This window comes from Trichechus manatus, unplaced genomic scaffold (assembly GCF_000243295.1).
Source record: "Trichechus manatus latirostris isolate Lorelei unplaced genomic scaffold, TriManLat1.0 scaffold00079, whole genome shotgun sequence".
In the NCBI taxonomy this organism is placed as follows: domain Eukaryota; kingdom Metazoa; phylum Chordata; class Mammalia; order Sirenia; family Trichechidae; genus Trichechus; species Trichechus manatus.
In genome coordinates, this window is record NW_004444015.1 from 12,709,842 (window position 1) to 12,725,142 (window position 15,301).

General features: G+C 40.9%; 1 protein-coding gene across 1 annotated transcript in view; it reads left to right on the forward strand.

Moving 5' to 3' along the window:
• Positions 1-14,795, forward strand: part of LOC101343269 (RNA helicase Mov10l1-like) — a 64,055-nt gene extending 49,260 nt beyond the window's left edge. Inside the window, 7 exon segments of the mRNA XM_012556823.2 lie at positions 4,020-4,184; positions 6,372-6,545; positions 7,974-8,123; positions 11,994-12,101; positions 13,273-13,410; positions 13,834-13,925; positions 14,703-14,795. Of these exon segments, the coding sequence (XP_012412277.2) occupies positions 4,020-4,184; positions 6,372-6,545; positions 7,974-8,123; positions 11,994-12,101; positions 13,273-13,410; positions 13,834-13,925; positions 14,703-14,712 (837 nt within the window). The 3' untranslated portion in view covers positions 14,713-14,795.
• The last annotated feature ends 506 nt before the right edge of the window (positions 14,796-15,301 follow it).

Below are 15,301 nucleotides of genomic sequence, written 5' to 3' on the forward strand. Positions count from 1 at the left end.
CAGGAGGGACCAGTCCCTGGAGAAGGACGTCATGCTTGATAAAGTAGAGGGTCATCAAAAAAGAGAAAGACCTTCAATGAGATGGATTAACACAGTGGCTGCAACGATGGACTCAAACATAGCAGTAATTGTGAGGATGGCGCAGGACCGGGCATTGTTTCATTCTGTTGTACATAGGGTTGCTATGAGTTGGAACCGACTTGATGGCACCTAACAACAACAACATATAGTTTTATAATCAAGATATAGAACTATTTCATCACCCCCTAAAGTTCCCTCTTGCTTCCTCTTTGTTCTCTACCCCTTCTGCCACCCCCAGCCCCTGACAATCACTGATATGTTCTATGTCACTATATTTTGGCCTTTTTCAGAATGTCATATAAACAGGATCATACATTATATAGCATTTTGAGTCTAATTTCCTTCACTTAGCATAATGCCTTTGAGATTCATCCATGTTATATGTATTATTCGTTCATTCTTTATATTGCTGAGTAGCAATAAAAAGCATTCTTTTTCTAGAATTTTATATAAATGGAATCATATAGTATATGTTCTTTTTTAACTTGTTTTTTTCACTCAGCATAATTTTTTGAGACTCATCTATGGCATTGTGTGTTTCAATAGTTCATTTCTTTTTACTGCTGAATAGTATTGAATGGATGTACCATAGTGAGTTATCCATTCACCAATCAAAAGGCATTTGAATTGTTTTCAGTTTGGGGCAATCACAAATAAAGCCACTTAAACACTCATGCATAGGTTTTTGTGTGAACGTAAGTTTTAATTTCACTTGGATGAACATTTAGACTATGATTGCTGTATTGTATGGCAAGTGCATTTTAATAGTATGAGAAACTGCCTGTGGTAGGCTATAAAATGCTCCCTCCAGAGATGTTCATGTACTAATCTCTAGAATTTGTGAATGTTAACTTAAATGGCAAAAGGAGGCTTTCCAGGTATGATTAAGTTAAGAATCTTGAGATGGGAAGATTATCCTGGATTATCTTGTAGACCCAGTGTAGTCACAGGGTACTTAAAAGAGAGAGGCAAGAATGTCAAAGGGAAGAGAAGGCAATGTGACAACCGAAGCAGAGATAGGAGTTTGTGCAGCCAGAAGCCAAGGAGTGCCATAGCCACCAGAAACTGGAAGAGGCAAGGAATGGATTCTCCCCTAGAACCTATTACACATAAAGAGGGCCCTGCTACTACAGTGATTTTGGCCCAGTGAAACTTATTTTAAACTTCTGGCCTCCAGAACTGTGAGAGAATAAATTTCTGGTTGTTTTAAGCCACCGAGTTTTTGGTCATTTGTAATAGCAGCCACAGGAAACGAATACACTGCTAAACGAGGCAGAGGTTAAAGATGTCCCAAATGTCTAACTTTTCCAAGATGCTATACCACTACATCATCTCTAACATCAACTACTCCCTTTTGCCTCAGTACTCTCCCTTCTGTCTTTGGGTTCCCTAATTCGCTGCAACGTCTCACAGAACTCACGAACCATATAAAGGAAATGGCTCACGCAGTTGTGAAGGCTGGCAAGTCCCAAATGCGTAGGTCAGGCATAGACTTCTCCCTGGCCCTCAGTCTTTGTCCAAAGGCACTCAGCTTTCTCGCTCCATGGGCCAGGAAGCCCACTGCGCCATCTCCTGGGTCTCTGCTGCTGGTCTTTCCTTCTTTGGTAGTGGTGGGTTCTCCCCCTCTGCTCTGGAATTGGCTCTCTTTTAAGGCAAAACTGACCAGTCCCCTTGGTAGGCCACAATTACCCTATCACACAGTCACCTGGGTGGGAGTTACAAGGCCATGGCTAGAAAGGCCACAAACAAAAGTAATTAATTGCAGCGCAACTGCCAAGCTGTATTACAAAGTGGCTGTACCACTTAGTGTTGCCACCAGTTGTTCTGCATTCTTCATGTTGTTGTTGGTTGCCATCAAGTCAGCTCTGACTTGTGGTGACCTTATATATAACAGAATGAAACCTTGCCCGGTCCTATGCCTTCTTCATGATCATTGGTATGTTTGAGTCTAAAGTTGTGGCCAATGTGTCAGTTCATCTCATTGAGGCTTTCCCTCATTTTCGCTGACCCTCTCCCAAACATGATGTGCTTTTCTAGCTATTGGTTTTTCCTGATGATGTGTCCAAAGTAAACGAGCTGAAGTCTTGCCATTCTCACTTCTAAGGAGCATTCTGGTTGTATTTCTTCTAAGACTGATTTGTTCTTTCTTATGGCAGTCCATAGTATATTCAGTATTCTTCGCTAACACCACTTTTTGAATGCATCAATTCTTCTGTCTTCCTTTTTCATTATCCAACATTTGCATGCATATGAGGCAATTGAAAAGACCATGGCTTGGGTCAGGCACACCTTAGTCATCAAAGTGCTATTTTGCTTTTTAAAACTTTAAAGAGGTCTTTTGCAGCAGATTTGCTCAATGCAATATGTTGTTTGATTTTTTGACTGCTGTTTCCATGGACACTGATTGTTGATTTAAGTAGAATGAAATCATTGACAACTTTCACCACCCATCTGTCAGTCTGTAGTACTGTGGTGGCTTGTGTGTTGCTGTGATGCTGGAAGCTATGCCACTGATATTTCAAATACCAGGAGGGTCATCCATGGTGGACAGGTTTCAGCAGAGCTTCCAGTCTAAGACAGACTAGGAAGAAAGGCCTGGTGATCTACTTCTGAAAATTAGCCAATGAAAACCCTATGAATCACAACAGTTGTCAACAGCTATTTGTAGTAGCATTGTCTATAATAGCCAAAACTTGAAAATAACCTAATGTCAACAGCAAAATAAAAATAAATGGTAGTATCTTCATATAGTAGAACACAATACAGCATTGGAAACAAACTGCAACAGTACATAATAATATGCATGAGCCAAGTCAACATCATATTGAGATAAAGAAGGCAGGCACAAAAGAATGTATACTGTTTTATTCCATTTATATAAAGTTCACAAACAGTCCTAATAAAACTATAGCAAAAGAAGATTCTGGTTATCATTGAGGAGGAAAGGACTATTGATTGGGATGTGGAATTAGGGTGGTTTCTGGGGTGATGGGAATGTTTTCATTTATTAACTTAAGTGGTAGTTACATGACTATTTGCCTTGTAACAATTTATTAAGCCGTGCATTTATGTTTTGTGTACTTTCCTGTATGAGCGTTATCCCTGAATTAAAAAGTTTGAAAAAAGAGACAGAAGGAAAGAAAGAATAATTAGGGGGAAAATCATGTTAGATAAATGTAGAGATGTGTACTTTGGGCAATAGCAAACATGACGGCAGGGGCAGATTAGCCAATAAGCAAGCTATGCACGGGCTTACTTGTGTTTACTTACTAATCTGTAGTGCACAATTTCACCTGTTTTTCATTTTTTGACGTGGTGAAACCCATATGAAATCGTGCACTACAGATTAGAAGTAAACACAAGTAAGCCCATGTGTACCTTCCTTACTGGTCAGTCTGCCCTTGCGTGAAGGGAATGAGAGAAGCAGAATAGTATTGATTATCTTCAAAGTTGAGGCTCTGGATGAGACTTGCAGTCTGCATTGAATTTTTTTATGAAACACTGAGCACAGAGTCTGGCACATTCAGTAAATGTTAGGGAAATACCTATAGGGAAAAATGCAGCTTTAGAGCCAGACAGACCTAGGTTCAAATTCTGTCTGTGCTGTGTTGTAGCTAAATAATCTTGGCCAAGCCATGACCATCTAAATCTCAATGTCTTCATCTGTATATTGGAGATGACAGGGCCTATCTTTTGGGTATGTTGTTAAGATTTTATGAAATATTTCATGTAAAGTTCCTGGCAAGGCTATTATGATAACATTTTGCCTTTGCAGAACACAACTCAAGCTTCTCTAGTAAACATAAAGTAAGCTAGCTACGTTGGTGTTTGTGCCTTCTCTATGATAATTTAATGTCTTATTTCTATGAACATAAAATGCTTTTGAGGGGAAAATTATCCAGGTTTTTTTTTTTTTTTTTTTTTGTGCGTATGCATAGATTGTGCTTGCTGGAGACCCCATGCAGCTTGGACCAGTCGTTAAATCCAGATTTGCTTCGGCTTATGGGTTGAATGTGTCTATGTTGGAAAGATTGATGTCTCGACCAGTATATCAGAGAGATGAAAATGCATTTGGTGGTTGTGGTGCATACAATCCTTTGATAGTAAGTTAACATATTCACCTTTTTGTTGTTCAGTTTATCTTAACATGTAAGTGAAGTTGTATTAGAGCAAATAATAGCCACACAGAAGGATTCTCGTTGGCTCATAAGTGAACAGTTCTGTGTCAACCTTGCAACAGTGAATTAAGCTTTGCATCCAGTTATTTCTGTGTCCATCCAAAATCACACTCCATGGCAAAAGTTTTCTGTAATGCCAAGAAGGGCAAGATTTGAGAGAGTTTTCAGCCATCAAGTAGAAATACCCTTCAATTCCTTTCACACCTCTCCACTGTAAGAAGCCCAAATACTCTCACCTGAGAAAACTCATTGTAGAGCAGGACAACAGAAACTCCATCAGGAATGTATGAATGCCCATTCAGACTCATTTCCCCTAACCACATACTGGACTTGCTCTTTTGTCACAGAGACACTGAACTTTGTCTCATCAGAGTCCTTTCTCAAGTTATCAGAGAATTTCAGGCATTCTGCTGTTGCGGATCTAGGGTATTGCACCAGCCCTGGGTACATGGCACCCCTTAGCCTTTTCTATTAACCCGGTACAGCCCAACGTCCTTCCTAAAGCACAGTAATGTGTTAATTAAAAGATTAGCAAACTTTATTTGTATTTTTGTGCTTAGACTATGGTAAAGTTATCTAAAAGAGAGGTGTCAGATATTTGGACAGGGCACAATTTCAGTGCTTGCCATAGGTGCCATTTTCTGTAGATACGGTGCTGGCCGTACTGGGTTAATAGAAACTGCTCAGTGGTGCTTGTGCCCTGGGCCAGTGCAATACGTGCCATATCCTAGTTACGCATCATGGAAGATTTCCTATGGGGTTGATTATAGGAAAAGAATGTAGGCTGTTACTCTGTTAATGTTGGAGAAATTGGAAATAACTTTTGTAACTTGGCCTAGGAGTGCCTGGTTGGTGCAGACAATTAACACACTTGGCTGCTAACCAGAAGGTTAGCAATTTGAGTCCACCCAGAGGCACCTCGGAAGAAAGGCCTGGCAATCTGCTTCTGAAAACTCAGCTATATTGAAAGTCCAAAGGAGCACAGTTCTACTCTGACATTCAGGAGGTCACCATGAGTCAGAGTTGACTTGATGGCAACTGTTTGTTTTTTTTTTAACTTGGCCTAAAAAGAAAATGGTCAAAGAAAGATGCTAAGGCAGTGTTCTCTTACCAGTTGCATTAGAATCACCTGAGGTGCTTATTAAAATGCAAATTCCTGGGATTTCAGCAGACCTCCAAATCAGAATTTGGACTCTGGCATCTGCATTTTAAGAAGCTCCCAAGAACACTAGTGTTTGAGAATCCTGAATCTGTAATATTGGTCCTTAGTACTAGCCAAGTAACATTCTCTAAATATGTACAGTACAGGAATACTTTGCTCTGAACCTATGATTTATATTGCTCTTGTTCAACACACTGGTGATACTATCATTATTAACTCCCTCAATACAGTCACAACCAGATTCTCCTGAGGTTGGTGATGGAGGGAAAAATCTCATAGCCACCCTGTGCCCTAACTTGTCATCATTTACATAACCACCCTGCGTTATTAGCCCTGAATCCCTTCGTTCTCTGCAGCTGAGCTGAGACATAGCATAAATGAGGCCTCATTTCCAGGCAGTGGAGTCACAAGGCAGTGAACCCAGAGAGTCACGTGTAGCCAGACAGATCACTGGCATATAAAATATGCATATCACCTTCCTTCAGCCTTGATCCTTTTCAAGATTGCCTTGCTTCCTGGCTCCATGCGGCAGAAGCCAATTCTCCCCTCCTAACAGAAACTCTGCCTCCCCTCAGCTATGTCTAGACATCTTGAAATCCAGACCCACGAGAGGCTCAAAGAGAGTCTGTCTTCTCTTTTGCTAATATCCATGTCTGTTTATTTCCGGAAGCCAAATTTTTATTACAAAGGGACCGAACATTCTTAAATAAGTCATTTCATGAGCTTGGTCTAGTGGTGAGAGCACCTCCTAAACAACTGATTTCATTTTGAAATGAAGAGAACATGCAAGTAAGTACTCACAGACGAGGGTGAGTTGTGCAGTGATGGTGGAGTTTGATCTGGCTCTTAGCATGTGCCAAGCAGAACTTTTTTTTTCTATTGACAAAAACTATTGCTTGTACATGTGTGTTGATCACCCTATTAAATTGGCCCATATTCTCTCCTTATAGGTTACAAAGCTTGTGAAGAACTACAGATCCCACGCTGCGTTGCTTACATTGCCATCTACACTCTTTTATCATAAAGAACTCGAAGTCTGTGCAGATCCTAATATAGTGAATTCTTTGCTCGGCTGGGAGAAATTGCCTAGAAAGGGTTTTCCTCTCATTTTTCATGGTGTGAGGGTGCGTTTTTACATTTTGAACTCTTGTATGATTTTTTATGTTAAGTAAAAATAGTACACTAGGAAGTCAGTCAGTTCAGGTGCCTAGCTACAAAAACAAGATTTACCACACTGTTTTATTTAAATGATTGTTTTATTTGTGTTCTATGTATATATTTTGTATGATTTGATAATTAGTCAAACATTTAATAAATGCCTCTTATGTTTGGCAGACACTGTGCTACTCCCTGAGAATTAGAAAACCAGTAAGAAATAATCTCTCTGCCCTCCAAGGGATTGTAAACTTTTGGGGAGACTTAAGGCAAACAGTTGATTACTTCTCAGATTAAATGAGTTAATACATATATAGGGTTTAGAAGATGGCCTGGTAAGTGGTAGGCATTCAAATATTATCTATTGTTAGATATTTGTAGCAGACATTTGCTGGCAAAGAGCAATAGAAGTAGACTGGCTAAGGATTAAAGTAATTTATTCATGAGATCATTCAGCTTATTCTACATTTATTTAATTTTATTCCTTCATCTTTTATTAATTTATTATTCTTCCCTTTTTTGCTTTTTTCTTGATTTTGATAGTTTTACCAGTTGCTATTCATTGAATTATCAGTTGAGAAGCCCTACTGTACTTTTCCATTCCATTAACAATTAAGGGTTTTGGTTTTTTTTGTTTGTTTGTTTTTTACTCCAAGATACACACATTTTCTCTTCTGCTAGCAATGATTCAGGAGAGTGAAAGCTATTGCTGTTGACAAGGGGATGACTGAATGAGAGCAAATTTCTTACGAGGAAGAGAGAGAATGGATGAGCCAGTGTGGAGGAATTGATTGGCTTTGATAGGATCCTCATTACTGTCTGCATGTTCTGACACAGAACGATTCCTGCCTGCCTTATCACTGCCATCGTTTCTACTCTTGCCTGTACTCAGAGCTTTTTAGCCACATCAGCCTTCTTTTACTTTTCTTAATGTATCATGATCCTTCCCACTTTAGGGCCTGTGTGCATGCTGTCCCCTCCACCAATAACCCTATTCTCCTACATCCTGCTCCCTTTGCCATTGAATCCCTACTTACCCTTCAGAGTCAGCTCCAGCCTCCCTTTCATAAAGGAATCCCTCCATGACCACCTCACCACTCCCATTTTGGTGTTATCAGTTCTCCAATTTATGCACTCTTGTACTGCCTGCCTTTCTTCTTTGTAGGCACTTAATACAGTTGTTAGTAATTATGTAATTAATGTCAGTCTTCTGCTATGGTGCGAGATCCCTAAGAATAGGGCTCTTTTCTGTTTTATTTATTGCTTTCACCTAACTCGTAAATGGTCAGATTTGCAAAATGTTATCCTTGTACAGAGGCCTTTTAATAAACACTTTCTGAGCAAATGATGTTTTTGTAATTTATGCTCCATTCTTGTCTCTCCCCTCCTTAACATAGGGCAATGAATTGCGGGAAGGAAGAAGCTCCTCGTGGTTCAATACAGCTGAAGCCGTGCAAGTCATGCGTTATTGCTCTCTTCTTACCAAGTGTGTCTCAAGTGCCCTGTCAGCGAGTGATATTGGTGTGATCACCCCCTACCGGAAGCAGGTATGGAGCTGCTTTACCAAGAGCCTCATTTTATGATGTCATTGCAGCCCTGCTTCTTTGGCCATTCATAGAGTGCAGTGTAGGCAAAAATAAGCTCATTTTAAATGGAAAACCGGTGTTTCTTAAAGGGCCACTATTGGTATTTTGGATGAGAAAATCCTTTCCTTGTGGCTCTGTTTCATATGATTATAGGACATTTAGCATTTCTGGTCCCCAGGTGCTAAGACAGAGTACATGTTAATGTGCCATGCACTATGCAAAGCCTATAAAAGACATTATCTTATTTTACTCTGAAGATGGTTTTCTATGAGTTAGGTACTTAGTTTTCCTATTTGTAAAGAGGAGATTACAAAGGCTCAAACAAGAAAAGTAATTTGCTGAATATCACACAGCTAGTTAGTGTTGGAACTAGAATCCAAAGCCTGAGCCCTGTGTCTTGACCATCCTGTTTTAGGACCATATGCCACACCACTAAGCCAGATTTATGAATACCAAATTATTTGCTATGTTCAATGTCCAATGTAGAAGAATGTTCCCATCTTTCTTCTTCATATGTACTTAGTATAGGCTCCAAGAGTCTCTCCGAGTTTAAACATATTTCAAGACTATCCACTTTTATGGGTCTTACCTCTCATTATTTATTAGATTAATGTTCCACATTTTAGTCTTTCTCAAAGTGCCCAACCCATGCCTCTTCCTTGCTTCTCTTACTGCTTTGTTTTTTGTAGATCATAAACATTATAAGAAATCCTTTCAGTTGGAACTAACTTAAACAGTAAAAAAAAATATACTTAGCCTAATTATACTTAGCCTCTGAGGTCTAACAAACAAATGCTCCATGTTTGGTTTAAACCCCCATGGACTTTTCTTTCAGTGTATTGAAAATATGACAGTAATGGGTAATGTTCAGATTGTAAAGCCTGTGTAGCTACACATCTAAGTTATAGGAGGCTGGCCTAGTGACTAGCTACAACATGGTGTTACCTTGGTGAATGTGCCACCGCCTAGAGCAGTGACTGTAAACGGGGGGTGAATTTACCCCTTCAGTGAGCATTTAGAAATGGGTGAGGCCCTTTTAGGTTGTCCCAATAACTAGGAAGCACTATTGGCATATAGCAGATCATGGGACACAATGTGTCATGCTTGGGACACTCCTTCCCAATGAGGAAATGACCTGCTGAAAATGCCATTTGCACTTCTATGGAGAAACTCAAGTATAGGCTTCACCTTAAAGGGCAAGAACCTCAGCCTGACTGGCATTCTAACATGATTGTATTGATGGCGCTTACTGATACAGATTCAAAAGAAACTCAAGCCTAGAGGCCAGAATTGTTCTTTACTACTTTATCATAAGAAATATGACTATCAGATGGACCAACAAAGTGAAGGGAATGAGCTATGGATGGAAGTGTATAAAGGCATCGAGTTCCGTGAGTCCACGTTATCACCCCAAGCAGGAGCAGACTGACATTCATGATGGGCAGCAAGTGCCCTCCTCTGGAGTGCTGTGGGGAGAGGCAGCCAGGGACACAGCCGTAGCTCATCTCCCTGATGCTTCTATATTTAGGATTCCATGGCCAGACGATCCCCCTTTTGAGTAATACCTTCTGTGCTTAACTCATTTGGTGAAGCCAGAGCCTGAGCTTACTATCGTCAGAGATTAGAGGTCTCTGCTGTGACCCATTACACATTGGTCTTGTATTTTATTATCAGAAGGCTGCCTCTTTTCCTTTGTTTTCACATTCTTGGAAGACATCCTGCACTTAGTGACTTCCAACTTGCAGTTGTGTGAACTATGTGTGGAAATAATAGCCATACTTTAGATTTCACTCTTAAATGTGTTATTTGTCACCTACAAGTAATGTTTCTGGAATCGTAACCTTCTGACTCATTCCCAGACCACCCTCATCAGCTCCAGGCCTTCCTTTGTGTTCCTGTAGTACCTGTATTTGAATAGACAAATGAATCCTCTGCAACTTCCTAATTGACCATAAGGCCTATGAGATCTGATTTTGTGCCTATCACCAGCCCCTAGCACAGAGTAGCATACAATAAATATTCATAGAATGAATGAGAGATTAAGAAGGGAGTAATCTATAGAATCAGATTTTAGAAGGGCCAGATTCAGGAATACAGGTAGACTCTGGAAGGAAAGTAGTAAACATTGTTTAAAAAGTGGTTTATTCATTCAAAAGAAAAAAGATGCCTACTATCTATCAGGTAATGGACTATGTCCCTGAGTGTGCATACACAAGAGGCACAAATACTGCCCTCAGGGAATTCACAATCTACTCTGCCAGATAGAAAGCGCCTTTAGGAAGATCTAGAACCCCCCAAGAGCACTCTGACTAGGAGAGTCAGAGAAGGCTTCATGGAAAGGGTGATACTGGAGCCAAACTTTGAAAGATGAGTATGAGTTTTCAGGCATAAGGGGCAGCATGTGGAGAGGCAGGGCGTCATGAAACGTGGTGGAACTTAGGGTGGCTGCCTCTGCCTATCTTTGGTATGACTTGCTCCTTCCCTTCGTTCAGGTCTCCGCTCCTTTATCACCCCAAAGATGCCTTCTCTGACAATCCTAATATAGGCCCCCTTCCCCAGTCACACTGTATACCCTTAGCTTCCTTCATTGTTTCTCAGAGTACTTACTGCAGTTGATATTCCATTTTATTACATGTTTCGTTGTTTATTGCCTGTCTCCTGCAACCAGAAGCAAAGTGCAGTGAGAGCAGGGTCTTTGTCTTGGTCACTGGTATGTCCCCAGCACCAAGAACAAGAGTCTGGCAAATAAGAGGCAGTCATTGGATGGATGGATGGACAATTGGTTGTTCGGTCAGATGGACAGAAGGACAGTCAGATGGTCGGATGGATGGTCAGATGGATGGTCGGTCAGTCCCCAGTTACACTGTAAGAAACCCACATCTGTCTCCTTATCCGCTGTGTTCCCAGCACATAGCAGAGAGCCTGACACCTAATGTGTGCTTAGAACATATGTGTTAGATTAAGTTACTGAATTAGAATGAACTTGGAGACCTAAGGAAGATCAAGAAGTGTTAGTAATGAGATAATAGTGCCTTTTACATAGTAGGTGACTGGTAAGTTTTTTTAATTGGTTTGGATTTCAGGTTTAATATAATCAGAATATTTTAGATAAATTGTAGGTTCCTTCATGCCTTTCCTCAGCTCTATTTACCTCCTTTCCTCCCTAGAAGAAAGCACTGTCATGATGTTGTTGCAGGTCATAATTTTATGCTTTTACTTCACAAAAACTTAGCCTTAAACAGTAGATTTATGTTTAGTGTTGGTAACCGTGTCATAGGAAAACAAGTGCCTCCATGACCAGCCTCAGCAACAGAACCAACAGAAGCACAGCCACTGCTTCTGCCTCTCAGCACCCCTCCCCACTTCCTGTGGGTGAACCTTGCTCCTGTCACCACCCAAAGCCCTTTGCATATGTATTTCTGGTCACAGCAATTTATTTTTGCTTCTGAAGCTTGACAGGCTGTGGCTTCAGCTCCCATTTTCCTCTGTTGTTGGGATCCGTTATTGGTCAAGGAAGAGAGTTATCTCAATTTTAGGTGGGGATATATCTTTTTATTTTTTACAAAATGCAATTACTCTATCATTGCTATGGACCTGGGGGAGATGGAGGATTTTTCCCCATGAAAGATTACTATCCTCATATGCATTGACCCTTTCTTCTCCAATGTAACATATCTAAAATCAGGATTTTAGCATTTTAGAGTTGATGAAGTATGGTATAGACTTGAAAAATGATATTGTACATTTCTTAATATTGAGTTTACTATTTTATTTAAAAATAAATGGCTATAACATGAGATCTGTAATCTCTTGGTTTTGTCTGTTTTAAAGGTGGAGAAAATCAGAATTGTTTTGCGAAGCATAGATCTGATGGATATAAAGGTTGGATCGGTAGAGGAATTTCAAGGACAAGAATATATGGCTATCATCATTTCAACCGTATGCAACCCTGTTTTTAGTGGGGATACACAGTGGAATTTTCTTGCTTCTGTTTTCATTACATTCAGATACACAAAACAGAGACTAAACAGTAACCCATTACAGCCTTTGGGCTTTTCTCAGTTATGGGATGAAGACTCCTCGAGCAGTAACTGTAAAAGATTTTTTCTAATTCAAAGTGCAGAACACAGTAAAGGGAAGGTATCCAGGGGAAGGTGATAAACGCACTAGAGACAGGGACAAGATGTTGCAAGAAAAGGCAACTACAGCGTTAGGAAAGAGGTGGAAATTAAAGGGGAAGAAAGTGAAATAGCAGCACAGAGGCTTTTAAATTATCTGTATTCACCTCGCCTTATTGTTGTTAGGTGCCGTCAGGTTGGTTCCGACTCATAGTGACCCGATGTACAACAGAACGAAACGCTTCCTGGTCCTGTGCCATGCCCACAATAGTTGTTATGCTTGAGCCCGTTGTTGCAGCCACTGTGTCAGTCTGTCTGGTTGAGGGTCTTCCTCTTTTTCGCTGACCCTCTACTTTACCAAGCATGGTGTCCTTCTCCAAGGACTGATTGCTGCTGATAACATGTCCAAAGTACACTTGAGATGAAATCTCGCCATCCTTGCTTCTAAGGAGCACTGTGGCTGTACTTCTTCCAAGACAGATTTGTTCGTTCTTCTGGCAGTCATAATTCAAAGGCGTCAATTCTTCTTCGGTCTTCCCTATTCATTGTCCAGCTTTTGCATACATATGAGGCAATTGAAAATACCATGGCTTGAGTCAGGCACACCTTAGTCCTTAAAGTGACATCTTTGCTTGTTAACACTTTACAGAGGTTTTTTTGCACCAGATTTGCCCAGTGCAATACGTCAATTGATTTCTTGACTGCTGCTTTAACTCATAGTACATGTTAATTGCAGATAAGTTAAAAAATTCTGAGAAGAAAATAAAATTCATCCAAAATCTTGCCACCAACAGTTAACCACTGTTAGCATTTTGGAGTGTTTCCCTCTAAACGTTTTGTTCCAGGTGTATATATAAGTAGATGATATAGTTTTGTTTCTGCTGTTGTTTTTCCAAAAATGACAGTGATTTGTGACATTTCTAAACTATTTCATATGTTGTGAATTTCTTTCCATGACAACAAAAATACATATTATTTCTTTATTTTTTTAGGTACGATCGAGTGAAATCAATTTTCAAGACAATAAGGTTTTTTTGGGGTTCTTGGCCAACTCAAAAAGATTTAATGTTGCAATCACCAGAACCAAAGCTTTACTGATTGTGCTGGGAAACCCTCACATTCTGGTCAAAGTGAGTGTGGGCCTTTTGTTTAACCAAGAAGGGAAGGGTTTAGAGGGAAAATGTATCATGTCACCCGAAAATGCTGTGGAGGCTGAGTCCAGCCAGCTTTGCCTGACCCCTGTGATTTAAGTCACTCTGGGCTGGAGACCTGTGCCCAGGAAGGACCATGAAGAGAGAGTCCCTGCTGAGCAGACAGTCTGTGCACCAGCCTCCAGGGCATAGGAGTGTTCCCATATTAGCATAGGCCTGAGGCCTCCTGCCTCAGGGTCCTTGTGTTTGCATTGCCTCCCTCATTAGCCGGCCAGGGTACCTGGGCAGAGTACCTACCTGGGCACATGCAGACCCCTTTCTCTTACTTTTAACACAAGTGCTTTTGTGTGATTTGTGACTCCTCTTCTTTTTTCTCTTCTTTTCCTTTTTCTGTTTAAACAGGAGCCCTGTTTCAGTGCTTTACTGGAATATTGTATTACAAATGGTGCTTACATTGGATGTGATTTACCTCCCGAATTGCAGCATTTGCAAAAGTGAGTGTTTCTCTTTTCTGTATTCCTAAAGGATGGGCAGGTTTAGAAGTTGTGAAGAAACAGACTTGAAACAGGAAGTTTCACAGCCTTCTCCCTTCCTGATGAGATGTGCCAAAAAGGGAAGGATGATTGCACACACGTGTGTCTGTGTGCATATGTGCGTGTGCGTGTGTACAGACCACAGCCTCTGTAGTAGCCTCCCACTCTTCCCTGGGCGCACCTTCGGCCTCATACTGAGAAGCAGGGCCAGGCCACAGCACAGGAGCCAGGCCGCAGCTTCAGGGCAGCTGGCCTGCTCTCAAATACTTCTTGTGTGCTGTCCAGTCGATTCCGACTCACAGCAACCCTATAGAACAGAGTAGAACTGCCCCATGGGGGTTCCAAGGCTGTAATCTTTATGGAAACAGACTGCAACATCTTTCTTCCGTGGAGCGGCTGGTGGGTTTGAACTGCTGACCTTATGCTTAGCAGCAGAGCGCTTAACCACTGCACCACCAGGGCTCCTTCTCAACTACTTAGCACTTCCTATTTCCTAGACTTCAGTTTCCTCTTTCAGATCAGTCCCAGCAGTTCTTTCCTAAAACATCTTTTATAGTCTGTTGTCAACTTTTCTTGCACACCTAAAATGCATAAATGTAACTGCAACTTGAAAAATGACATGAGGAACAGAAATGCCAGTCACCCATGCTGAATTTGTTCCTCTTAGTATTAGTCTAGCCCTTCTGTAGAAGAGACACTAGCTTACCTCCTTTGTTTTGCTTTTCCTTCCACCTATAGCTGTGACTAGATGAGGGGTGGCTCTGTCCATCCCTACCCAGCAGTGTACCATGATCTAAGTAAATCCTGAGACGATGAACTGCAGTCTTCCCCAGATGAAAAGTTTGCACCTCTGGAATTTTACAATTGGTTAAATTTTTAATTGTTTACTGTTTTTCCTTCTTTGTTGGACAATAAATTTCATAAGGCAAATGACCTTGTATGCTTTGCTCATATTTTATTTCTAGTGCTTGACACACACGGTAGGTACTGGTCTTAGTCTGGGTTCTCTAGAGAAACAAAACCAGTAAAGTGTATAAATATATAGAGATTTATATCAAGGAAATGGCTCACACGGCTATAGAGGCTGGAACGTGGGTCATGCTGGAGGCTTCTCCTGATTCACGTAGCTGCAGGGGCTAGCGAACCCAAGATTGGCAAGTCAGACAGCAGGGCTCTTGCTCACAGGCTGCGAAGACTGATGAATCCCAAGATCGGCAGGCAAGATGGCAGGTAAGCTGCTAGCTCAAGTCCCAAGAACTGGAGTTCAGATGAACAGGAGCCAGCTGCAGGATCAGAGTGAGCAAAAGCCTGTGAGCCTTGCCAGAAAGTACACTAAT